A 26,740-nucleotide genomic window follows, 5' to 3' on the forward strand; every position below is an offset into this window, starting at 1 on the left:
TCATTGCAAGTTTGACCCCATTCGTGGAAGATAATGTTTGCCACTGACTGACAGAGACTACTCATGAGGCATCAGGTTAATTCTGCTGAGCTTATCTGTTAGAATGTTGGATTTCCTTGGTACGTGCATTGCTACAAGAAAGCAGCTGGAGGAGATCACCAACCACCAAACTCTCATTGCTTCTCGGCAAAGGGGGCAAGATCTGGTTCCCCCTTGTTTGTTGATATACTAAACTATGGGCATAGTGTTCATTTGAATAACAATTGTACTTAAAAGAAGAGAGTTCTGAAAGGCCTGCAACATTAAAGGACCATTCTCATCTCTTAAGATGTTTATGTGCAATTTGGTCTCTTTTGGGGAACACATGCCTTGAAAAGTCCGTCCCAAGAAATGCCCTCCTACTCCAAATGGGAAGAGAGTCTGTGGTCAGTGTGGCATTTGGGAGAAGGAAAGACAAAGGAACATCCCTGACGCACTTCATCAGATTGAATTCACCAGAGTAGACTCAAAACAGTTTTATAGGATGCTGTAAAGGTTGTCGAAGAATGGACCACTATACTGCTAGAGTCCTCTAGAGAATTCACATATGAAGACGAGCAGTGGGTTTTAAGTTATCTGCTGCAGCCATCGAGCCTAAAGCTTGAAGAACCATTTTTGCTGGGGGAGAGGACTGACAGAGAGAAAAAGAGTGAGACTGCCGACTGTATCTAGTCGAGCCCCTATAAACTCCAAGACCTCTTCTGGTTGAAGATGGGATTTTTGAAAGATTTATCGTGATCCCCAGGAAATTAGATAATTGGAGTAAGTAATCCTTGGCATTTACTAGAAGATGCCTGGGTTGGTGCAGTGAGAAGCCAGTCATACAGATAAGGAAACACACTGAATCCGTGCAACCTGAGATGAGCTGCTACAACTGCCATGCATTTGGTGAACACCCTAGGGGCTGTGGTGAGCCAGAAGTGCAGGGATCTGAACTGGCAGTGACAGTCTCCCAGCCAGAAGCACAGGTTTCTTCAAGAGTGTCTATTCATTATGATGTAATGGTATGCACCCCAAATACCTATACAGCACATCCAGTTGTCCTTCTGTAACAGTGGCAGAATGGACTAAATCATGTCCATCCAGAATTTACAAACTGAATCAGATAACAGAGATCCAAAATAGGTCTCAGATCCCCCTGTTTTCTTTGGCACTAAAAAGAACCTTGAGTAAAATCTGAATCATCTTTGGTTTGGTGGGACCACTTGGATAACCCTTTTGTTTAGCAGCTTTTGAATCCCTAGAGCTGCTAACTTCCTGATGTTCCACCCCATCAGCAGGAAACATTTTCTTTTCACTGAGGGAAGTTGCAAAAAAGGGAATGAAATATCTTCTGCATACGATCCTTTGCACCCATGTAACTTTTGTGATGACTACTCAGGTTTTTGGGTGCAAGGATAAGAGCCCCCCACCCCAACTGCCTCCAAAGAACAGCCTAGCAATCCTTCAGGAGTCTTGAAAGGGTCCATCAGAGAATGAATCTCGGAAGCCCTAGTTTTACAGACCCCCCTCTGCCGCATGGGGCAGTATCTTCCATCATTTCCCCCTCTGCCTCTGGGAAAAAATTATCCACTTGAGTCTTAAAAAGGTTCTTGAGATTTCTGGAAACACATCTTCTTACCACACAGCTGACTCCTAGAAAAGGGTCTCTGCAGGGTAGTAAAATTATTCCCATGGCAGACCGGGTCTTTCCATCTTGCTCACTGTGGGAAAATATCTCTTTAATGGTGGGCCCAAACAAAGACGACCCATCGAAGAGAGGACTGATGAATGATGGTTTAAAGGACTATACAAAATCACAAAAATCGCATCCAGGCATGTCTCCTGATGGCTATAACTGAACATGCAGTCTATCAGGAGCCTTCAGCTGCACGAGAGATTAACCTCATGGATGCATTGGATATAGATTGTAGGGTGGCCAGTCGAAGTCTTCTCTTCCTCAGCTGATATGGACCCAGGAGTAGAATTAGATAGTTCCTTAATTAAGTCCCTCTGTAATCTAGTGAAGTGTGCCACATAGTTTAATGGCCATAAGGTAAAGGTCTCTTGGGCATAAACTCACTTCTCATACCTGTCCAACTCCCTAGATTCTCTATTAGGGGAAGGACAGAGGAGCTCTGTTTATCCAGCTTTTTTTTGGTGGCTGCCGCAACAACCATGGCATCTACAGGGATTCCCTTAGTTCAATAATCTTATCCAGACGTCTTGGAATTGGTTCTACGGTGTCTGGGTCCTTCCATGCCCAGGGGCAGACAAGATCTACAAGCTCATCTGCCAGTGGGATAACCCCAGATGTAGATGGGCCAGATCCAAAGGCTTCTAGGAACACCAACTCCTCCTGGGAAGAGGTTTCAGAAGACCACCCACCTTTTTGGTGTAGGATTTCTAGAAAGTCTCAGATGGAGACCTTCTGGTTGAGATCTAGGGGACCATTCCCCTTCATCAAAATTGGCGTTTTCTGTCAAAAATTCCTGATGGGAATTTAAGTGCCTCCTTTTGCACAGCCTCTTTAGGGGAACCTCTTCAATGGGGTGCTCTTGAGATGCATCAGAAGAAGTGGGTTAATTCACCAGTTGGAATTGTATGGAAGAACTTACGGGCTTGGCTGTCACTTTGGAGTACGAAGAAGAGACTCAGATAACGGATCTGAAGAGGCAATAGGGACTGGAGCCGAACAGGTAAGAGTCAACACAGCTCTCAGGTGAGAAAAAACCCTCTTCACCACCTCGAAGGCAGAGGGCCAGGAGAAGCCACGGTCAATCTAACTGGAGTCAACCCTCTCTGATCAGACAAAACAGGGCCCTCCCTAACCCTCCACTTTGGGGGAAGAGTCTGAGCCGAGCTGTCTAGTGCAGAGACCCTGAAGGGAAGCAACTTCTCAGAAAGCTTTGGAATCCAGTTCATTCCCTCGGATCAGATGCCAACATGTCAGCTCAGAGACATGTCCTGCCCAAGGGGAGTCGAAAGTAAACAGATCAGTGAACAGAGGCGAAGATAGAAGCATCTTTGGATCGAATGGTTTGACTCCTGGAGATCTCAGATCGGAGGGCTCTGAAACAAAAGGTCAGATCACAGAAGGAGTAATGACAGTATGTGAGAGAGGTTTAAGACTCACAGATCCGACTGCGGATGGAAATGGTAAGATCCCCCATTGGGAACTGTATTCTGAGAAATTTTCTCATCATCCTATCCATCTCTGCTTTGGTAAGACTTTGGGAGGATATGATCAAAGAGGTTGAGAAGACTTTCTTGGAGTCTCCTGTAGGAAAGGAAACCTCAATCTTGGGGATACTGACTCCAGAGAAAAACCAGGGATTCAGAGTTGAGGAGACTTTTAAGTAGAAGATGTAGGATTCGAAGATTTCAGATCTGAGAATTCTGGAATCTTAGATGGAGGCTCTGATGGAGTAGATTTGGAAGACCTGACAGGACAGCACTTTCTATGCTCCCTGGATTTTGATGTCTGACAGGGGTTGAGCCCCTGAAGTAGACACAGCAGAAGGTGATGCAGAAGCAGGGATAAGGCCCTTAAGCACTAATTTGTTGCGTTGATCACTGATGGCTCTGGCAATGAAACCAGCATAAGTAGTACAAGAATTATCTACATGAGAAGGGCCTAAACAAACGCACTCCTTGTGGGCATCAGAGTTGGATATCTTGTGCCCACAGGAAGTGCACTTTTTAAATCTGGTAAGCTTTTCAGCCATGCTATGAATTGTGCCTAATGGCAAAAATCAGTCAAGAGAAAAAAATGTAATTTTTTTTTTTTATTACAAAAAGTAGAGAAAGTAAAGAAAAATTAAACCAATAATAGTACTACCATACAGAGAAGATAAAGGAAAAATTACCAGCGATGGTAAGGAAGAATTCCAAAGAATGGTAAAGAAAGATGCAAAAAAAGATGAACCAGCTTAGTGGGTAAAAGAGAAGATGCTATATAAAGTCAGATTCATGTTTTTACTCACTATCCCAAAAAACAAAACTGTTGAGAGAGCGCAACCACTGGAGCAGCAAATGAGATCTGAGGTAATGCAGTGGTCACGAGCATTATGGATAAAAGGGAGGATCTTGAGTTGGATTCTAGAATATAAAGAAAAAGTGGCCAGGTCAGATCAGAGATCCGTTCATTTAGGAATGAATGAAAAGGACAAAATCAGATCAAACAGATAATAAATATCCATAAACTAATTACTCAGAGTACTACAATGACAAATCCAAATCTTTTGCAATAGTCAAAAAATCCATCAAACAAGAATTCTGCCACTCAGCACAGACTCTTGTAAACATGCACAAGGCTGTGGACATAAATGTTTTCTTTACATTTTTGTGGCTATTTTGACTTGACAGTGTCTATGTTGTGGACTGAATTAACTTACTACCTTGAAGAAAGTAATTTTTAAGTAAAAGATGCAGTGAAGAGCAAGGGGCAGTCAGCCCACTTACTAGGTATACAAGGTTTGATGCAGTTTCACATTACCATTTGTATTATCATCTTGTGCCACACTTACAGATTTGCAGCTTTTGACATTTGCTTCACCAAAAGTTTCCAAACATCTAGGTTATTCTTCCAGTCAGGATAGTCCAAAAGTGTAAACGAAACAGTTAATCCTAGCTTGCAATGTTTCTGCTTTTCTGAAAAAGCAATTGAAAAAAGAAAATTTTAATGCTACCTTCAGCAGTACCACTGCAGATGGGTACCAAAATCAAAAATAACTTAAAACACTCGTGTTTAAATAAAACCTATAAACTACCATTCTGCTTGTCTGAAAATCACTGCCATGGAACTAGACATAATTCACATTTTTAATTTTTTTTTTTTTTTTTTTTTTACAAAGACTATTTATATCGATGCTATCACAATAACTTGAAACTACTTTTGGAAAGCTGAACCTATCCTGCTGGTTCATTTTCTGGAGTACTTCTACCTCCCAAACTGTGACAGCAGTTGTAAGTCCTCCTTACTTTCAACAGCCTGGGAGCATGACTTTTCCACAGTGGGGCTCAAACTTTTTTTTTTTTATTTTTAATTTATATGCCTCATCACAGTCAAAAAGGATGACTGCACAAAATACAAGAACTATTATGTTCCAGAAGCTTCCACAACAGATGTTTGAGATCACCATTCCTCTTTGTCTAGAACTTTAAGCAGCATGTTTATTTAGTACTTAGTGCTCCAATTTATTATTTAAACAGTAAAACATTCTGTCTTGAAAAGGAAATACATATAGGTCACTGGTTTCAGCAGGAACAGAAATGCACCACAAAATGAACTGGCATTATAATTAACAATTCCAAATGCCTTTACTTGTGTTCCATACAGAAGCAACTGAGAGCTAACCTTCCCCACCCCTCTTTTAGGGAATACCTTTGAAGACCGTTTTTTTTTTTTCGAAAACAGACAGACACTTAAGAGCTTACCTATCAGCTGCTAAGCTCAGACCCATGCACTCACATTACTATTCAGGGCTCCAAGCTTCTCTACAATATTAATCACAATTTTCCTGTTATCAAATTATATGTTACTGAAGAACAGTGTGGAGCCATTAAGAAACCAAATCCCCCCCCCCCCAAGGTCTGCATTTTTAACATCAATGATGAATAACTTGTTTGGCAAGGGATGTTCCCAGTATAGTCTGGGTTATGGCCTGAAGTCCCAGATAACACAGAATGGCCAGATCAGCGCAAGTGCTACTGTCTCACCTTCCTTTCTTGGGAAAGAAAGTGATATGCAATAGTAGCATCATCTGCCCAATGCACAATAATAAAGGTGCATGAAAGGAGAGCTGGCCTTAAGAAAAGGCCAACTAGACGGCTGCCTAGGGTGCTCGTCTTCCAGGGGCGCAGTGCCACAATTAATTATTTTTTGTATGAATGAAACATAGCATTTTTTTGTTCTAAAACAGACATACACACACATACATAAAGACATAAATAATTGTGTAAACATCTTCTGGCAGCTGTGTAACGAAAATGCGCCAGGGGATATCAGGCAATGTAAAGAGTGGTGCTGCAGTTGACATGATCATTCCAATCATGTTACATTTGAACTTTGCAAAAAAAGCCCGCAATGTTCAACTGTAACATAAATGATTCTTAGAGTGAGCATGCAGTGAATATGAGATTTCCTGCAATGGTAGTATGAGGTAAGCATCATTTATTATGATGTGGTAGTGATCAACGGAATAGAGCTTTTGCAGAAAACTTAACAGCAAATATTAATACCACTATAATGTACTTAAAGTTAATAGAAAGTACAGTTGTGTATACTTACCATAAATGTAGATGTTAGAGTGTATTCACTGTTGCAGTCCTTACTAAATGGGTTATCTGGCTCCCGGTAGCCCACAGTCGGCCAGAATACTAAAGTCCTTGGTATATGACGTTGGCTGCCTTCGGTTTAGGCCTGACGTCGGGTACAAAGGAAGACAGCCAATGCCATTTCCTCAGTTTTTCCTGCCTTAACTGTCAGAAGCCCCCCAAAAAAAGTTAGATCAGGAAAAGAAAATTCCAGTCTGTGCCCTAGGAAAAAAGGGGGATTGAAGGGGGGGACCAGGACTGCAACAGTGAATACACTCAAATATCTACATTTATGGTAAGTGTACACAACTGTACTATGTTCAAGTTTCACTGTTGCAGTCCTTACAAAATGGGTTGATTCCCAAAGCCCAGGGAAAAAAAACAAAAGGGAGGAGGGACACCCACTGTTTAAGGGTTGGTAAGGATGCCCCTGCAACACTGCAGTGGCAAAACTAGCCCTGGACTTAGAAAACAAGGGTAAATTGTAATGTTTAGTGAAAGTGTGGACAGAATTCCAGGTAGCTGCTTCCAGGATGTCCCTAGTAGGTACACCTCTTTAAAAAGCTGCTGATGTAGAGGCTGCTCTAGTAGAATGAGTCCTAGTACTCTGAGGAGGAACCTTGCCATGCTGTAAGTAACAAAAGTGAATACAATGAGCAATCCACTTAGAAATGGTCTCTTTAGAAATAGCTTTGCCCTGAGCTCCAGGAGCAAAACTGATCAACAACTGATCCGACGTTTGGAAAGGTTTAGTCCTGTCCAGGTAAAATCTAAGCTGTCTATGCACATCCAGGGAATGCAGTAACTTTTTCCCTTTATTCTGAGGATTATGAAAGAAGGTAGGCAGGTGGATAGACTGGTTAAGAGTCAGGCTAGAAACCACCTTAGGCATAAAGGAGGGATTAGTTCGAAGAAAAACCCGATCCACATGGAAGATTTTAAAGACTCTACTGCCATTAAGGCCTGCAGCTCAGAAACTCTTCTAGCTGAAGTAATAGCCAAGAAAGAGGCAGTTTTCCAGGAGAGAAACTTCAGGTCTGCTGAGGCAGCTGGTTCAAAAGGAGGCACAGTAAGTTTCTCAAGTACAAAATTAAGATCCCAAGCAGGAGTAGGTGCCCTTCTGGGAGGCTTTAAATTGCTAGCTCCCCTGAGGAACTGCTTCATCAAGGGATGAGAGAAAATGGGATGCTCAAAGGAACAATGAGCAGAAATAGCTGAAGCAAGAATCTTGATAGAAGATCACCGTTAAGCAAGCCTGCCAGATAGTCAAGAATAAGAGGAAGAGTAGGTTGAGAAGGGTCTTCCCCTCTAGTCTGCATCCAAATGGAGAATTTTTTCCACTTATCTGCGTAAGATTTCCTAGTGTTTGGCCTCCTGGCCTCACGAAGGACCTCAACCACCTGTTGTGAAAGGTTTAAATTATGAGCCAAGCTGCCAAATGCAGAGTCTGAAGATGACTATGCAGAATTTTTCCCCCTCCTGAACCAAGAGATCTGGTATCAGGGGAAGATGCCAAGGCTGAGACTGGGAGAGACTGCAAAGTAGTGGATACCAATGTTGTCTGGGCCAGTCTGGAGCTATGATGATGGCCCTTTGTTTTTTTTGTCCCTTATCTTTAACAGCACTCTGGGAAGAAGAGGCAGAGGAGGGAATGCATAGACAGAACTGTGCCCAGGGGAAGGACAGAGCATCCACTTTCCAAGCTTTGTTGTGATGATCCCTGGTGCAAAAGGTTGGAAGAAGGTGGTTGGTTGGAGATGAGAAGAGATCCACCTGGGGAGTACCCAAACGCTGAATGATGCAATAGAAGATGGTCTTGTTTAGTTGCCACTCGTGAGGATCAGGGACCTGCCTGCTCATCTGGTCTGCCAAGGTGTTGAGCCTTCCTGAAAGAAACTGAGCTATCAGATGAATGCCCGTGGTAGCTGCTATGGACCACAGTATCATGCTTTGTCTGCACAGGGGGTAAGAGTGAGTCCCTCCCTGCATGTTGATGTACCACATGACTGTGGTGGTGTCTGTCCTGACCAGAAGAGTATCAGGAGAGAAGAAGATGCTTGAAAGCCATCAAGGCCTGCTGGACTGCCATCAATTCCTTCAGATTTATGTGCAAATGAACCTGTTCATAGTTCCAAGCCCCCTGAATGCATCTGCCCTCTAGATGTGTTCCCCAAGCGTAGTCCGAGGCATCTGTGGTGAGAGTCTGGCTGGCAGGAGGTGGACAGAAAGGCAGACCTTTGTTCTGTGCACAGGCCGTCACCCACCAAAAGAACTCAGTCTGCAGGCAGGGAATCAGAGGAAGTATCAAGTCTAAATCCTGAATGTGTTGACACTAAAGGTTTTTGAGGTACCATTGTATTTTCCTCATATGCAGTCTGGCATATGGAATCATCAGAATACATGAAGGCATGAATCCCAGGGCTTGCAGGAATTGCCTTGCAGAGAGCTGGGTCATGTCTGCCAAATTTTTGAAGTAATTCAAAAGATCCATTTGTTTTTCTTGAAGAAGGAATACCATCTGGTGGCTGTATTCAGGCTTGCTCCCAGGAATACAATCTCCCTGGTGGGTACCAATTTTGACTTCTTTTCATTGATGGTGCAAGCCCAAAGAGGTGAGAAGGTTCTTTACAAAGTCCAAATCCTTTAGAAGTTGATCTGGAGAGCTTGCCTGAATAAGACAATCATCCAGGTAAGGGTAAATTTGAATGTTTCTTTGACTGCAAAAAAGCAACGACTGGAGCCAGGCATTTTGTAAAAATTCTGGGAGCAGTAGATAAACCAAAGGGCAGTGCAGAGAATTGAAGTGCCTGTTCCCCGCCCTGAAGCGAAGGAACTGCCTGCAGCTTTCCCTTATTGGGATGTGCAGATAAGCTTCTTTGAGATCCAAAGTCACCAGCCAGGAATCCTTGGGTCAGCACTGGCAGCAACTGCTGAAGAGTGAGCATTTTGAATTTGGGAATCACCAGAAAAGTGTTTAGAATGGACAAATCCAGAACATGGTGCCAGGTGCCCCCTTTTTTGGGAACCAGGAAAAGTATTGACTAGAAACCCTGGCCTATCTGTAGTGCAGGAACTGGCTCTATTGCTCCCAGGTTTAGCAAAGAAGAAACATGTTTTTCTGCTTCTGCCCTTTGATATGGGGGGATATCTGGGTATCCTTGGTGGACAGGGAAGGTGTGAAAGGAGAACTTGTAGCCTTGGGATACTATTTTGAACACCCATTTGTCGTATGTGATGGTGAACCAGACATCTGCAAAAATAGCTAACCTTCCCCCCCAAAGGAAACCCTGGGTCTGCAGAGTCAGGCAGGGGAAGGCCAGAGTCATTGGGAATGCTTGCTTTGGGAGGTTTGCTTAGAACTCCCCGATTTTGAAGAGGAAGCCTGATAGTGCTTAGCCTTTTGAGGGGTGGAAGTCTGCCCTGTCGAAAACTTGTAACCCTTAGGCCTAGTGCGACCCTGTTTACTAGGGTCAGGAAAAGTCCAATTCTTAAAAGGGTAATGTCTACTAAAACGAGGAGGCTGAAAGTGCAGAAAGCCCTTAACAGTTTGCATAGATTTGGCTTTATCCTCCAACTTTTTCAATACCTCTTCTGCTTTGCTACCAAAAAGATTGTCCTTATGCAAAGGCACATCCAGTAATTTAGATTTGACAGGTTCAGAAAGGGGCTGTTCTCTGAGCCAAGCATGTCTTCTAATGATAGAACCAGTGGCTGCTGCCCTGCAAGAAACCTGCAAAGTGTCGAAGCCACAATGTAGAGAATGTTTAGTGACAAGAGTAGCAGAATTCAATAAATCTTGCATGTCCTTACTCTCCATCAGGGAAGGAACCCCAGCAATTTTAGCCTTAATAGCCTCCAAAGTATGCTGCTGATACTTAAGCATATGAAAAAGACATTTAACAGACCTAATAGCTAGGGTGGAAGAAGTATAAACCTTTTTACCCCATCCATCCAAGGCCCTAGATTCCCTGTCAGAAGGAACAGGATTTTTAGCAACCGTGGCTTTAACACCCTTAGGGCCCTGAGAAATAATCTCTAGATCAGCAGTAGGATTCTTGAAAAGGAACTGATGAGAATCAGGAACTATAACACCTGTCAGGCTTTCTGGGAGCAGGAGGAACAGAATTAGGAGTCAAAGAATTCTCCATGAAAACATCATCGGCAACTTCCAAAACCGGAGGGATAGCCAAAGGCTTATGCTGTGGCAAATCCAAGAATTCCCTAATCCGTTTCTTAGACTGAGGGTAGTCCTGACTTTCCCATCTGAAATGCTCCCTAAGAGTATTCAGAGCATCTCCAAAAGAAAAATCTTCCGGAGGGGAGGCAGAAGGGATGGAGTCTTCTGCATCAGAATCCTCAAAACCAGAAAAAAGAGGAGAGTTTCCTTCTTCATCAGCAGAGTTGCTGGAAACCTCAGAGTCTGAGGCAGACAAAACTTCTGGGGACAATTCCCTAGCCCTCTTAGAAGGAGGTGGCTGAGAGCCCCTGATAAGGGTGAAGAGATCACTAGCCATTTTAATCATCTGAGACTGAGGCATCTGAGGGGAGGCCGGTGCCTGCTTTGGAGTAGATTTTTCGTCTGGAAGGCCTGCTAGAAAGCCAGAGGGACTCAGGAGGCCTAGCCACCGCAGTAGTCTGAATCAAGGTCTTCGGTTTGGATTTGGTCTCCAGGCAGAGAAAAGAGGCCTCTGAAGCCGGCGCCTGCTTAGCGGCTCTAGATCCATCAGAGGTGGCAAATGGCAAAGGGTCAGAAGATGAAGTGGAAGCCTGCAGTATGGAGGACTCAGAAAAGGTCTCCGCAGATGCCTGCTGCTGATCATCCACAGACTGCAAGGGCAAAGAAAGCGCCTCACTGACTACCGCTGGGCCGACAACCAACTTAACAAGGATGTCGTTGGCTAATTTGACCCTAAGCCTGTCGCGGTCCTTATCCTTGCTCTTCTTAGGAACATCTGAAGTTTTGGAGATCAGAAGATGCCATACCGACGAACTTGGGACAAACTCCGAAATACTTGAACAAGATCCTAGCTCTACGGCGTATGGTACGCGGGTTGAAAGAAGCACAGAGAACACAATTAGGGACGTCATGCTCAAGGCCCAACCAAGTAATACAATAGGAGTGAAAATCACGGTGCAGAATCTGTTTTCCACAGGCAAGACAGTTAACTTTCTCTGACATTCGTTAAAGCAAGAAAAGAGGGTCCTGGGGTACTTATCTGAGGATGTCTTCAACTAAGCAGTCGGAATACAAAAAGATACTCAGCCGACCGGCACTCGTGCAATATGCCTCTGCTTTGGCCTCCGCGACAAGAAAGACTGCGGAAATGGCGTCGGCTGCCTTCCTTTGTACCCGACATCAGGCCTAAACCAAAGGCAGCCGACGTCATATACCAAGGACTTTGGTATTCTGGCCAACTTTGGGCTACCGGGAGCCAGATAACCCATTTTGTAAGGATTGCAACAGTGAAACATGATGAACATCAACAGGTTTTGCACATCAACATGCATTTTCTGAGCAAATAAGTATGAAATACTAATGTCGATCATCACTGACTGACTGACGGACTGCAACTATCAGTGACTTGACAAAAAAAATCAATAATTTTAAAAGGGACAAGGCAAAAAAGTATGAAACAAATTTGAGTAGAATTAATTGCTAAGGCTGCCTGTGCAGGAAAATTGCTAGCCACTATTTGCTTATTACTCTGGTTTAGTGGTTTGCGTGAAGCAGCTTAGAATACCTTCATCTGAGGTAACCATCTATGTTGAAGCAGAGGTGAAAAACATTATGTGACATCCTGTTTTATCACAACCTAATGCCCAAGTGGCTCACAGAAGTAGATGCAACTGCTGTGCGCCAGCCAGGGCTGAAAGTAATATACCTTCTTGTCATTTGCTCAGTTTAACCAGTAATCATCTGACTTTTCAGGGTTAGTGAGCATTTGTGTAAAGTAAAATAGGCTATGTAACTTGACATCTGATAGGCACAAAGTGCATACAATTGCTGGGGTTCTCTCTGGAGAAAACTGACTAGTTATATGCTGTTTGTTCATTAATATGTTATTTGCAGGACTAAAGAGGATTTGAGTGATAATGTGTAATATTTTAATGTATGGCTACTGTTTGTGTGGAGCAAAGGTGAGACGCATTACATGGCCATCTTCTTTTATAAGTCAGATGTCTGAATTATATACAGAAGTGCAACTTAGTGAAGGATGCCTGGATGAAAATAACTGACCCTTTTGTTAATGGTTCAGTTTAAAGAGCCATCTGTCAAAAAGCAAAGCACAAAATGTATCACTGAGCATCCAGACCTTCAAAGCTTCTGGGGGGGGCACTGTTTCTACTCTTCAAATGACTGTATAAGATTTTGACGAGTGTCCTATGTCCTGCACACTACCTAATCTAAAACCAGCCCTGCCCAGAAGGTCACTGCAGCTATTTTGTGGGTGACAGATTGGGGACCGAGTTTTTAAAATTCCTCCAAAACCTCAGAGGTGTAGATAGGTTACTATATCTTGCGTTAGGCTGGGTACAGTGTGGTCACTTGTCGTTTCAACATTCCTCACACACGTTAGCTTGCATAAATAGTGCACTGTCTAGGGCTACCAGGCTATATTAGTGTGACTAGTATTTCTTTTTCTATTTTCTCAAGTTCAAACAGGAGCTGCATATATAGTTGGCCATCATTTGGGGTGCTTAAGGAAGCATAATGTTTATATGTGACTGACAGCAACAGGTTGAAATTTGTTATGTTTTATTTGTTTTTACATCATTAACCCAATGTAAAATCAGAGGGACACACAGACAGAGGCTCTCTTTTGGATGGTAGGGGTAGGGAGGCATGCTGCACATATGACAGCAGCAACTTATAACACAGGTATGGCAATTTGTGTCTTCATTTTCATACTGAACACAAAAAGACTGCTGCACACAAAGGGATTGCCTTTTTTTGAGTAAGGTATGAAGGCAGGTACAATTTTCAGATATGATTTATGTATCCTCACAGTAATGTGCCTTCTTTGTTTATTGTTAACTGGTATTCTGTCAGCCTTGAGCATCAAGTCTTGGACAAAACATATTTCTTCCTTGAAATACAGAAAAAGTAAAACTGAAGAACTTTCCTTGGTCATGATTTTTGCTCATGCTATCAGAGTTAAACTGTTGGAAAAAATCTCTAAAATGCAGCTCAAGGCATCTAGAACCCCCATCTTAGAGCACCTAGACCACCTATGGCTTCGGGGGCACACTAAGATAGACCACCAATTACTGCAGTATCAGAGCGCAGTCTTGTCCAGTTATGTTCTAATGCATGGAAGAATGCAAAAAATGAAGACTAAGGCACACTGTAAGGGAAGAAAAAAGTAATCTGGATGGTCTGAATAAGGCAGGATGGGGGGGGGGGACCAGATGACGTATTGGGGGGGGGGCATGTAAAGCCCATTGCCTAGGGCTCCAGTTCACCTAAAGTCAGCTCTGAATGCAACTATTAAGTGCCAGACTGAAACTGAGACTTCAACTATTGATCAAAAGGATCATCTAATTTAAATGAAGTATTTATTTATTTAACTGGGTAACCGGACTAGTCCAGGGACCTCTTTTCAGCCATCACCTAGGCAAGGACAATTCAAAAAGCGGGTACACCACACAGTTTAGTATGCAACAAATATATGATCATATTACACTCATAAAACAAAAAAATGCACAAAAGGCATAGCTGAGAATGTAGCAAACATATGTACAGAATATAAATGCATTAAGAAACAGCATTAAAAAATAAACAAACATTAGTGATAAGAAATGACTAAAGGATACATTGTGGAAGTGAGACACACTGCATTGTGCCTACCTGAAGTTAAGGTAAGCTAAAATTCTTTAGTAGCTAAAGAGTTTCAGTTACCAGTACAGTAATGCAACAAAGACAGGACCCGAAGAAAAAAGTGATCCACTGTTAGAAGTGTTACTAAGTCACTAAGAGAAGGATTAAAATGGGCTGACAATTATTTATGTATTTATTTATTTGACTTTTGCTTACCAGGATAATCTGACTGAGCACAGGCCCGTTTTTCAGGGGAGACCCAAGGGGAAAGCCCCAAAAGATACAAATAACAAAAAAGACAGTTGGCAAACCTGTACAGTAATAGCATAAACAGAAAAAACACAAATTATACATAATACATATATATTGTTATACATTAAAAATGTTATGGAGCATAACTTACATATAATAATTTTAAGAAATAAACAATTATTTCATTAATAATAAAATTCTAAACAAGAATTCAGATAAATGTGACTATGGCAAATGCACTTAATATGCAAAATACTATACACATATGTAAGCACTGTATATACAATATGTTAAACAAGAGTAATTGTAAAAAGGCTGGAAAGAATATATAAAGACAGGTGATACTTATGGTGAGTTTATAGAAGAAAAAAGTTAGACACACATCAGACAGACAGTAAACACCTGCAAATGAAAAAACAGTCAAAGTATATATAAGAAAACAAATACAGTAATTTGTAAATCAGGAGACAGACAAAATGGTATAATATTCAGCCAGGGGTTATAGAAGAGCAGAGGCAATAATTAAATAGATGGGACTTTAGAAGTATTTTGAACTGTGTTGATAACAGCTTTTTTTCTACCATCATATTTCAATCATAGTAAGTCCTTCTACTTTGCTCTGCTTGTCTGCAGAGATATAGATTTTCTAGATCCAAATGGGTCCTACTCTCACTATGCTTCTTTCCTTAGCAGATTTATCCTGGAACACAATACCAGTTCGGGCTTTACCTATCTAGACACCCAAATTAGCTTAAAACACTCCAATGATCCCTGCCCAAGAATATCTCAGGTTTAGGCAAATAGGGAAACTTTACAGGATGATAGTGTCAGAGGTGTCCTGTGTCTGTGTGGAAGGAAGGCTTTTTAAGAACAGATGTACACATTATGTACTGCAGAAGTGAATCTTAAAGAATATACACCTGCTTCCTGGTACCAAGACCATACATATCTGTCTCAGGGCATCAAGGCTTCCTGAGTGGAGTCGAGGAGTTTTTTGTGTTCCTTATCTACCTCAGGAATCCTGCCAGGAGTGGCTATATCCCTTAATTCAGAGTGAACACTTGCTCTCTGGCTGGAATGAAGGAGTGCTTAGTGTTCAACTACCTCAGGGATCTCAGCCAAAACTGCGGCATAAGGAATAAAGCCCTAACAGCAGCCCAGCAAAGCTAGGTTTGATCAGCTGCTCAGACATCTGAGGTGCTGGCAAGTGGGGACTGGGCATCTATTCAAGCACACCTTGGAGATGATCTCTGGCACAGGCCAAGGACATGAAAGAGGGCAATGTCTTGAAGGAAGCAAGGTTCTGGCTGAGTCACCACAGAGGTGGGATGATACACCAGCATTCCCATTGCATATCCAGCCCTGGACAAAGCAAAGTGTGGGGGAAGGGGATGGACTTGGAGCATAAAGAAAAAAAGTCCTCCTCGGCAACAATATGATGCTGCCTGAAGGTCACACGATCTTCTCATTAGCCCTGAGCATGGGTGGCAAAAATCCAAAGGAGGCTCCCAGGAGCACCTAATAGTCAACTGGGGGGGCAAAATTATTAATGCTACCTCAGGAATCTTAACAGTAAGAGCTGTGTCCCTCGTATCCTGTATTCTCCACTTCACGCAACTGAGATAGGGTAGAGGTCATGGGAGCCTTCTCTGATCTCACAAGGAAACAGACCACATTAAAGATTTTCCAGCCTTAATGTGTAACAGTACTAATTACAGCCTCTGAATTCATAGTTTCAAAAAGGGTGATCACCACTCGACCTAAGAGGACATGTCCTTTAGGAGGAGAGCAACACTGCCATCACTTTTCTGTTAAATTGTTTCTATAAATCATGTAAGCAGAAACATAAAAGTTCACTGCTTTACATATAGAGCTTCACCCCAGTTTCAAACATGGCCAGCATGCAAGATGTTGGGCTGTACAGCCATACATAAATTCAGATGCTTTACTGTACGGAGTGTGGATGCCAGGTTCAATGTCTTATTTCTTTTATTTTGGTAACAAAGGACCGTTTTTTGTCTTTTAAGTGGTCACTGAAAACCAAGAAATTATAATTAAACCTGACTGACTAAAAGAAAGAGTACATATGAAAACACATGTAAAGTCAGTGCACTGACAGGAGCTTAGGGGCTATGATGTAATATTTTAAAGCCAAACACTGCATTGTGGGATACCTGGAGGTAGACTAAAAAAAATCAAGATGCCACACCCCATGTGGGCAGACTCTGGAATTACATTAAAAAATAAAAGTATATAGAGTCCAAAAGTTGTGTTAAAATGTAGGAAACTAAGCACTGATGAAATAAACATGTCTTTTCAGTCTGTAGGCAAGGTTCTCCTTTAACAGGCACTGAAGCAGAAGAGATTCAGATTATTCAGTAGACAAAGTGCCTGAATCAACTATCTTGTAGGGAAGCTGAATGTGCATCTTTAGCAGCATTTTTTTCTTTTGAGAGCAGAAAACTTTGAGGCGAAGGGGAAGCCTTGGACCTGGGCACTGGGGTAGCTATGAGTTTCCTCTGTTTTTGCATTCCTTGATTCTGTGGTCTTAAAGGAGGTAGTAACAGAACAGTCCTATGAAAAATGAAGTTCTGTGAAACATTTAAGACATCTGCAATGCTCAGCTTGGAGCAGAATCTTGGCTACACAGGGACCCTTCCTAAAGGTCTGAGACTGTTTACTCCAATCCACAGTCAGAAAACTCACCACCACAAGAGGACAACAGCAAAAGGAACACAAAGGCACTATACTGCACTACCCAAATACATCAAAGAATGAGCAGTAAACCATCAAAATCAGACTTGTCTAATTAGGCAAAATTGTGCCTATGCAAGCAAAGAGGAAGGGAGGTTGCCGACAACTCTGACAGGAAAACTGCAAAGCACTACAAAGTCAGAAGGAAGACAAAAATGTATTTCTGACCTGAAAGAAACAATTTTACCACTGAAAAAGTCTCTCTAAACTACCACCTTCAACAAGACTGAAAAGATCTACAGATGGGGAAGACTTTTTCAGCAATGGATTATGGGTAAAGGAGAGGAGCTACTTGTTCTGACAGTAGCCTGGGGAAGTTTTATGAGCTGAATTAATTACCTGCATACTAGATGTGATGGATATGAAGCTCAGAGTGTCTGATGACTTGTTCCAACTCCCAAATAAACCATCTCTATCCAATCTATAACAGGATGAATGACAGTCTCCTGTAGGCTCTACGTCAATTGCATGCAGTGTTGACCACATATAACCTCTTTGACAAACTATACACATCCACATCGACAACAGCACTGTTACTTTCAAAGACTGAATCAATCTAATACAGATAACCAATAAGCAAAGTAGAAAAAAAAATCAATGAAAACTTACTGGACTTCTCCAGCAGCTCTAAAAATTCCAGCATCAGCTGGTGAGAGGGAACATGCTGATGTAAACTCTATGGAAAAACAAAACAAAAACACTATTTGTACAAGAAACAGCAAGAAGCCTTCTCTACAAAAACTCATATTTATCAAACTGAGAAACCATAATGTAAAGGTCATATATGTGATCGTATCATTCCAGAGCACAAGTAACATATACTCTTACTGGATCAGCAGATCTACAAGGTACTTTGAAGATAACACCTAACCAAGGACACATCAATCAGAATTCTGTACTTTTTTCTGCACATCACATGTTCTGTGACAACCACAACCCTTGAATGGAATGTGCCAACATGTAACATTGTCTACATAAGCACATCTCTGGAGCCCACCAGCTCACTTTTGTGGCGCTATTGTGCACCTTTCCTGTAAATCAAGGCAATGAAAATTTGGCACTTTTATTACTATATAAATAACAATATGCTTTCCTGACTTACTGGAAGCTTCTAAGGAAGCGGGTGGCTGAGACATTCATTCACAAAGGATAGAAACAGGGTATTCCTGACCCACCACGAGTTCATAAAGGGTGGTAAAAGGCGGATTAAAACAGTATTTCTGATCCATTAAAAATAGTCCTCTCAAACTGACCAAATAATGTTATCTCTTCTACTTGAACACTGCAGACCCTCTTTTGTAGATTCTTGACGGGGATGAATCCAAAGCAAATACCAGCAAGGTGAAAGTACTATGAGGAACACACAGCACAGAGTTTAGGCAGCTGAATACTGACTTCCCAAAAGTAATCAAACTCACCAAGCTGTAACTGAGAAAATTATGCTCAGTGAAGGTGTGCAGAGAACATCAAAAGTTGCAGCACAGAGGTCCACAGCAGTAACGGTCTTGAAGAAAGCACTTAAGGCAGCCACTACTCTAAGTGCAGCATTTGCTAGCTAGCAGTTAGTGGTCAGACTGCAAAAAAAGAAAGCTGGCATTTCACTTTTCAAGTGTCTGTTTGGCAAATGCAAACGGTTCCTTTACTGGAACAAAGTAGGAGAAGAAATGCATCTTTCTAAACATAATAGCCCAGTTCAGGTGCCACCCATATGAATTGAATGTGGCTATCCATAATGTGAACTGTCGTCCCTTTTCTGGTTTCTGCTCCAGAAAAGAAAACAAAGATCAATGGCTTGAACCCACATCTGCAAGGAAGGCTGGGTTCACCCTACCAGACACTCCATCCTTATAACAGATTAGAAATGGTTCCCTATGGATAATGACTTGAAGCTCCGAAATCCTATAAGCAAATGTGATCACCAGAAAAAGAAGTTTCCAGGAAACAAACTTTAATGTCACCAAAACAGGAGGATGAAATGGCAGACAGGCAAATTTGTCATCACTTATGTTCAAGTCTTACTGAAGGAAGAAGTATTTCACAGAAGAAAATAAACGCGGGACTGCTTTGTCCAGCTGAAGCTGACCTACAGTTCTGATTTCCACAAGGTTATGCTGTGCAAATGATACTTCTCACACATGCAACCTGGCTGCAGAATAACTGAGGCCCAAACCATAAATATGTTTAAATCAACATCACCTGGAAGTTGACAGACCAAACTCATACATAGTACGCCACACAAATTGAGAACCACTTCCATTTCAAACATTAAGCTTGTTAATGGGAAGGCTTCCTAGCAGCCTCAATCACCAAAGACCCTTTGTCAGCAAATCTGGCAAAATCAGGGGGTTTGCATCATAAAGCTAAGCCCTGAGGTGGAGCCAGCTGTAGTACCAACTGTGGCAGATAATGTGAAGGATACTCCAGTTTTGCACCAGAAAAGTTTCCTGTATCACTAGGGACTTCACAGCCCGACACAACACCTCTCTCAGCCTCCAAGGAACAATGACGAGCAGTCTTGGCCTTTAGTCTACAAACTTTGTAAAGAGGTGTAGAATTAGAGGTAATGACCGAAATGAATACAGGAAATACCATGAAATGGCAGAGAATGCATATGCTTCAACATACTCATTACCAGGAAAGTGAGCAGAAGAGGAGAACAAAATTCTCCCAAGCAGCAAACAGACATATCTCAAGAACGTCTCACTTTCAATGATCCCGACTAGGAATGGCCTCTGCATCCATTGCTCCAGAGGAGGACCCGAGGAGTGATTCAAGGTATCTACCAGCTCATTCTCTTCCCCAGGGATGTGAACTGCTGGGAGAGTGACGTCACTACTATCTTTTGTCAGCTTAACAACTAAGCCATAAGAAAAATCCAGGGTGGACTGAAATAAATTTAAAACTTATCTAATGAGCAAATAAGAAACTTGTGGCATCTGCTTGACTGCCTTCAACAACTGGCATGAAAAGGGAAAAAAAGTATCCAACACTTTAATGTAATGGATAACACACATCCAATCACAATTACATGAAACAAGGACATCAATTCTCTTATAAAAAGCTTGTGTAGTACATTCTTTCAATAATTAATTTTCAAACCTTTTGGACATAATACATAAAAATGAGATTCCATTTTGTTTACAGCAGGTTTTGATCCCCTCTCTTCTTTCAGATTCTGATGAAGTCCCGAGAATAACCGGTCGAAAGGCTTGATCACCTATTAAACAATATGGATTTTATAACTTCAGCTTCATTTCATATTATTTGCGCGTTAATTGCCTGGCCACCTTTCATTTTATTTTGACTTACAATTAGACATGGTAAGTATCATATTGCAATTGGACCAGTGAAACTGTAGGTTACAGTCACGGAGTCCCACAGGGTTCTGTCGTAGGCCCATATTTGTTTAGTTGCATCTTTCAGAAACATCTTTTTTTCATCTGAGATGTTCTATAGTCTGAATATAGATAACTTGAAAATGGGTAAACTGATTACACATGTTGCAGATATGGCATGCGTGTGAAATAATTTGAATAAATTGACCATTTGAGCACAGGAGAAGAATATTCTGATAAATGCATCAAGAATTAAGCACATGAGGCTTGGAAGCATAGACTGAAAGGTGAATATTTAACACAGCACACACTGACTGAAAGTGCAGGTTCATTTAAGGGCCTAGGTATATGGGTAGATCCAGCTTTGAGATGCTTTAATCATATCAACCAATTGGTTAATGACTGTTATAGAACAATAGGCTGTATTAAAAAGATTTATAAGATTAGGAAATTAGAAATCATGAAATCATTGTTTGTTAGTTCCATTAGACCCAAACCTGAGTATGGAATAAGAATATGGAAACCTAAAAAGAAAACAAGCATGAGTAAATTGGAAAGACTACAGCAGAAATATCAAGGGCATCCATGGATGTGAAAATTTAAGTTATTGTGAAAGACTAAAATATCTTAACTTGTACTGTGCCTTGTGAATAGATATTTAAGAGGAGACCTTATTCAGGTACATAGGGCATTTAGAGACAACTACCACTGTAAATACTTGGGGTTATCAAAATGTAGTACAGAATCATCAGACAACCTATGTAGAAGATTATATAGCAATAAGAAATGTACTAATTGTTTCTCTGAGACAGTAGCTAATATGGGATAGACTACCAAATTATATTTACAACAAGCACTAGTTTAGATATTTTATGAACAATTTGGACACTTATTACGAGAATAAATGTTTTGGCATACTGGCAGGCAGTAGAGCATTACTGCCCATGTCTGAAGCATTTATATGTATGTATGTAACATCTCTCATGTGTTCTTGTATCACAAGTATTACTATGTTTGTAATCTGCTAAATATATATGCGTAAATGGGCGTGCCTTCGTGGAAGGTTGAACGTCAAGCTGGCACCTCGACATTCGTAAAAATTTACTGCCAATCATTAGCGGACCGGAGTTCCGCTGTGGCGACCCCTAACCGGGAAAAAGCCTTAAGACAACAACAACATACCTCTCAAGTGTACCTCATTTGGGGTCTTAAAAAGTTCATGTTCCTTGAAGTTCTTCAAAGTTCCACATTGAATGCATGACAGAGTCTTTCAGTGTTAGAAATTTTTTTTTAAGTGAAATCCATTGTAAATAGAAATTAATCATATCAATTCATTAAAAGATCTTCTTTATAAGTAAAACCAGCATATTTTAACCATCCTATGACCTTCCTAGTTGAAGTTGTTAGTAAGCCATTAGTATGTGCATTTTGCCCACGGGCTAGTGTTCCTCATTTTGGACATAGAAGGTTGAGAGCTATGTATACCATTATATTCGGGGGCAAATGTAAAAAAATGGTATGAATCACACACAAACTAGTACAGCACAAGTGTGTTTTAATTATTTGTTTGCTGTTTATCAGAAATGTATCCTGTACCTAGCAAAATTTAAAGAAAAAGTACAGTTGTATAAGAAAGTACAGTTTTGTACCTACCATAAATGTAGATGTCCGATAGGAATGCATCTGCAGTCCTTACAAATGGGTTGTCCTGTCGTCAGGCAGCCCTTCGGTTGGCCGGATTCCAAAGTCTGGGTCTGGCTTCGGCTGGTGTCGCACTTCACCCGACGTCATAGCTGCAGTTCTTCGGGTATAAAGGCATCAGCCGACGCCATTTTCTTCAGTCTTTCTTGCCCCAGATGCCAGGTGCCCTCTTGGATGGCTAAATTTGGATAAATGCCAATGTTTCCGAATAGTAGAGAGCAAACACATAAAATAAGCATATATGTACATATATACAAACAAATACACCATAATAGATCCCCCCCAAGCTAGCTGAAAGATGGCAAATACCCTAGGAGTACCACAGAGGGGAAGGCGGGTGGGTAATCCTGACTGCAGATGCATTCCTATCGGACATCTACATTTATGGTAGGTACAAAACTGTACTATGTCCTTCAAGGATGCATCTGCAGTCCTTACAAATGGGTAGAATACCATAGCCAAACTAGGGGAGGAGGAAAAAAGAGAGATTATGGTGTAGTTAGGATCCCTTGCAAAACAGCAGTGGCAAAACCTGCTCGGGATCTAGAGTATAAAGGTAAATTATAATGCTTGGCAAATGTATGCACGGAGGTCCAAGTAGCAGCCTCTATAATGTCCTTGGTAGCCACCGTAAGAAAGCTGTAGTAGTGGCTGTAGCCCTTGTGGAGTGAGGCCTGATGTTCTCTGGAGTTTTCTTTCCATGGAAGGAGTAACAAAATCTAATGCAATTTCCTATCCACTTGGAGATTGTCTGTTTTGAAATTGCTTTTCCTTCCCTTCCCGTTGCATATGCTACCAGAAGCTGGTCAGTTTTTCTATTGCACTTGGTCCTGTCCAGGTAGTAGCGTAATTGTCTATGCACATCCAAGGTATGCAACAGTCTTTCTCCCCTGTTCTATGGGTTGGGGAAGAATGTAGGTAGGTGGATAGCCTGGTTTAAAAGACACTCTGGACACCACCTTAGGCATAAATGTAGGATTTGTTCTCAGGGACACTCTTGTCTTGATGGAAGATCAGGAAGGGTTGCACTGCCATTAATGCCTGTAGTTCAGAAACCCTTCTTGCTGAGGTGATTGCCAGCAGGAAAGCAGTCTTCCAGGATAAGTATTGTAATTCTGCTGTTGCTGCTGGTTCGAAAGGAGGAAGAGTCAATTTTTCTAGCACAAAGTTCAAGTCCCATGCTGGCAATGGTGGTTTCCTAGGAGGTTTTACATTTTTAATTCCTCTCAGAAACTGCCTGAGCAGAGGATGTGAGAAGACAGGGGATCCAAGCTGTATTCTGCGAAATAGCTGATGCGTGTATCTTGATGGAGGAATAGGACAGGCCTGTATGGAAGAGCTCTGCCAAGTACTCCAGGATGTTGGCTATGTTTACCAGTGACACATCTTTTCCCTTTGCAGTACTCCAAATGAGATATATTTTCCATTTTGCTGCATAATTCTTTCTTGTTGAAGGTCTGCGAGCCTCAAGGATAATGTCTTTAACCCTTTGGGATAAGTTTGGGTTAGTTGCTCTTATGTAATGTTCCAGGCAGTCAGCTGCAGAGTTTTGAGGTTTGGATGCAGGATGTTGTAGCTGTTCTGTGTTAACAGCAATGGGATCAGGGGTAGTGTCCACATTTGTTCCCGAGACATGCTCCTCAGTAATGGGTACCAATGTTGTCTTGGCCAGTCTGGAGCTATGAGAATGATCCTGACGTTCCTCTTTGATCTTCAATAGCACCTTGTGCATCAAAGGAAGTGGTGGGAATGCATATGCTGTCAGGTTCTTCCAACTGAAAGATAGGGAGTCCACCTTCCAAGCAAGTGGGTGGTACGCCCTTGTGCAGAATTTCTTTAGCTGGTGATTGAGTGGGGATGCAAATAAGTCTATTTGTGGTAGTCCCCATTTTCTTGTGATGGCTTTGAAGATGTCCGGGTGCAGCATCCATTCGTGGGCATCCGTGGTAGTTCTGCTTAATATGTCTGCTAGAATGTTTTCTTTTCCCGGTACAAAAATTGCTTGTAACTGAATGTTGTAGCTCAGAGCAACATTCCATAGGTCCAGTGCCATCCGGCATAGAGGGTATGAATGTGTGCCTCCCTGTTTGTTGATGTACCACATAACTGTGGTGTTGTCTGTCCTTATCATCAACTGTCCTTCTTGGAGGAAAGGTCTGAATGTTTGGATTGCCAATTTTACTGCCAGCATTTCCTTTAGATTTATGTGCAGGTGCAGCTGATCTTGACTCCATAAGCCTTGTATGCACTTGTCCAGCATGTGGGCCCCCCAACCGAGGTCTGAGGCGTCCGTTGTGATGGTTTGGCTTGGTTGAATGCTGTAGAAGGGCAAACCTGTGTTTGATTGACAGGCCTGAGCCCACCATAGGAACTCCTGCTTCAGGCATGGTATTAGTGGAATTTTGGTTTCTAGGCTGTGTTTGTGTTGAGACCATAAATTCTTCAGGTACCACTGTAGCTTTCTCATATGCAGTCTGGCATGAGGGACCAGAATTATGCAGGATGCCATGAAGCCCAGGGCTTGCAGTACTTTTCTTGCTGTTAGATGGTTCTGCTTTGTTAATGCCAAGAAGTAGAGAGGAAAGTGTTCTTGTTTTTCTACAGTTAGGAATGCCATCTGCTTTGATGTGTCCAGCTCTGCACCTAAAAAGGTTATTCTTTGGGATGGTATCAGCCTTGACTTTTTTATATTGACTGTATATCCCAGGGCTTGCAGCAAGTAAATGACTCTTTGTAAGTCTTCTGTTAGCTTGTTTTTGTTGTCCGCTTGTATCAGGCAGTCGTCCAGGTAGGGATAAATTTGGATTCCCTGAAGTCTGCAATGAGCGATTACTGATGCCAGGCATTTCGTGAACACTCTGGGCGCAGTAGATAAGCCAAAGGGCAATGCTGAGAATTGATAATGCTCTGATCCTGCAAGAAATCTGAGGTATCTTCTGCAATTTGGTCGTATGGGACGTGCAGGTATGCCTCCTTGAGATCTAGAGTTACCAGCCAAGACTCCTTGCCCAGCATGGGAAGAAGCTGCTGTAGAGTCAGCATTTTGAATTTTGGAACAATGAGGAATGTGTTTAAAGCGGACAAGTCGAGAATAGGCTTCCATTTTTCTCTTTTCTTGGTACCAGGAAGAGTCTGGAGTAAAATCCCTTTCCTTGTTCCATAGATGGTACCTTTTCCACAGCTCTCATTCTTACTAATTGAGCTATTTGTTTTAGAGCTTCTATCTTTTGATTTGGTGGTAGGTTTGGCATTCCTCTTTTCCTGGTAGAGTATGGAAATGAAACCTGTAACCTTGGTCTATAGTTTGCAAAATCCACTTGTCCCTTGTGATGTAATGCCAGTTCTTTGAAAATAAGGCTAGCTGTCCGCCTAAGGGTGCTGCTAGCTGTTCCCTGGTAGGCGGTGCCAGAGCCAAGTCACTGTGATTGTCCTGTTGCAGTGGTAGTGGCTGTGTCTGTGCCTCGCTGGTTGTTGCTCCTGCCACTGGCGCCCTGTAGGCACCCCTGGATTGATTTCTGCCTCTTGAACGCCTATTCCTGCCTCTCTGTGCTTTAGAGGAGTCTGGAAAGGACCAATTTTTGGAGGGCCAGTTCCTGCTAAACCTTGGAGGTTGGACCTGTAAGAAGTCTTTCACTGTTTGTACAGATTTTGCCTTCTCTTCCATTTTCTTCAGTACCTGCTGAGCAGGAGAACCAAATAAATTGACCTTGTCCATGGGAGCATCTAATAGTTTTGATTTGACATGGTCCGCAAGGCCTGTTCTTTCAACCATGCATGCCTTCTGATAACTGTGCCAGTCATGGCTGATCTAAAGGAAGCCTCCAGTGCATCATAGCCGCGATTTTAAAGAATGGTTACTAACTTGCTGAATGTTATGCACCATTTCCAGAACATATTTCTTATCTAAAGATTCATCAGAGGACAGTTTCTTAGTTAACTGATCAAGCATAAACTCCTGATATTGGATCATATGAAATTGACAGTTCAAGGCCCTAGCTGACAGAGTAGCCGAGGTGTATACTTTTTTACCCCATCTCTAAGGACCTGGATTCCCTTTCAGAGGGGAGGGATTTTTAGCAGAGGTAGATGCTACTGCCTTAGGCCCCTGGGAGATAGTCTCGGGATCTGCAAAAGGAGCCTTGTATAAATGGTGATGTGTGTCCGGGAACCTGTAGAACCTATCGGGCTTAGCAGGGGCTGGAGGTAAAGAATCAGGAGCAGTACAAGCATCATTAAATGCATCATCTACAACAGAAAGAACTGGAGGTATAGCTAAAGGCCTATGTTGTGGTAAATGCAAAAGGTCCTAAGCCTTTTCCTGGAGTCTGAGAAATCTTGGCCCTGCCACTGAAATTGTTCCCTCATGGCATGTAAGGTTTCCCCAAAGGAAAATTCCTCAGGTGGAGAGGCAGAAGAAATCGACTCTTCAGCATCAGAGTCTTCGTAAGGAGAATAAGGAGCCTCTGGAGGGTCTGTATTGTCTGAATCATCAGAGGAATCATCCGTGGACACTGGCTCAGGGGGCTCTGCTCTAGGTCTCTTC

At 42.1% G+C, this 26,740-nt stretch overlaps 1 protein-coding gene across 1 annotated transcript in view; it reads right to left on the bottom strand.

Moving 5' to 3' along the window:
* The window catches only part of TAF1A (TATA-box binding protein associated factor, RNA polymerase I subunit A), a 650,793-nt gene that overhangs the window by 368,262 nt on the left and 255,791 nt on the right, over nucleotides 1-26,740 (bottom strand). The window contains exons 6-7 of the mRNA XM_044057862.1: nucleotides 17,771-17,837; nucleotides 4,548-4,671 (exon numbers count right to left, since the gene is read on the bottom strand). Of these exons, the coding sequence (XP_043913797.1) occupies nucleotides 4,548-4,671; nucleotides 17,771-17,837 (191 nt within the window). The remainder of the gene's footprint in view (nucleotides 1-4,547; nucleotides 4,672-17,770; nucleotides 17,838-26,740) is intronic.

Source organism: Protopterus annectens, chromosome 1.part2 (genome assembly GCF_019279795.1).
Source record: "Protopterus annectens isolate FY-2018-M chromosome 1.part2, PAN1.0, whole genome shotgun sequence".
NCBI classification, from domain to species: domain Eukaryota; kingdom Metazoa; phylum Chordata; order Ceratodontiformes; family Protopteridae; genus Protopterus; species Protopterus annectens.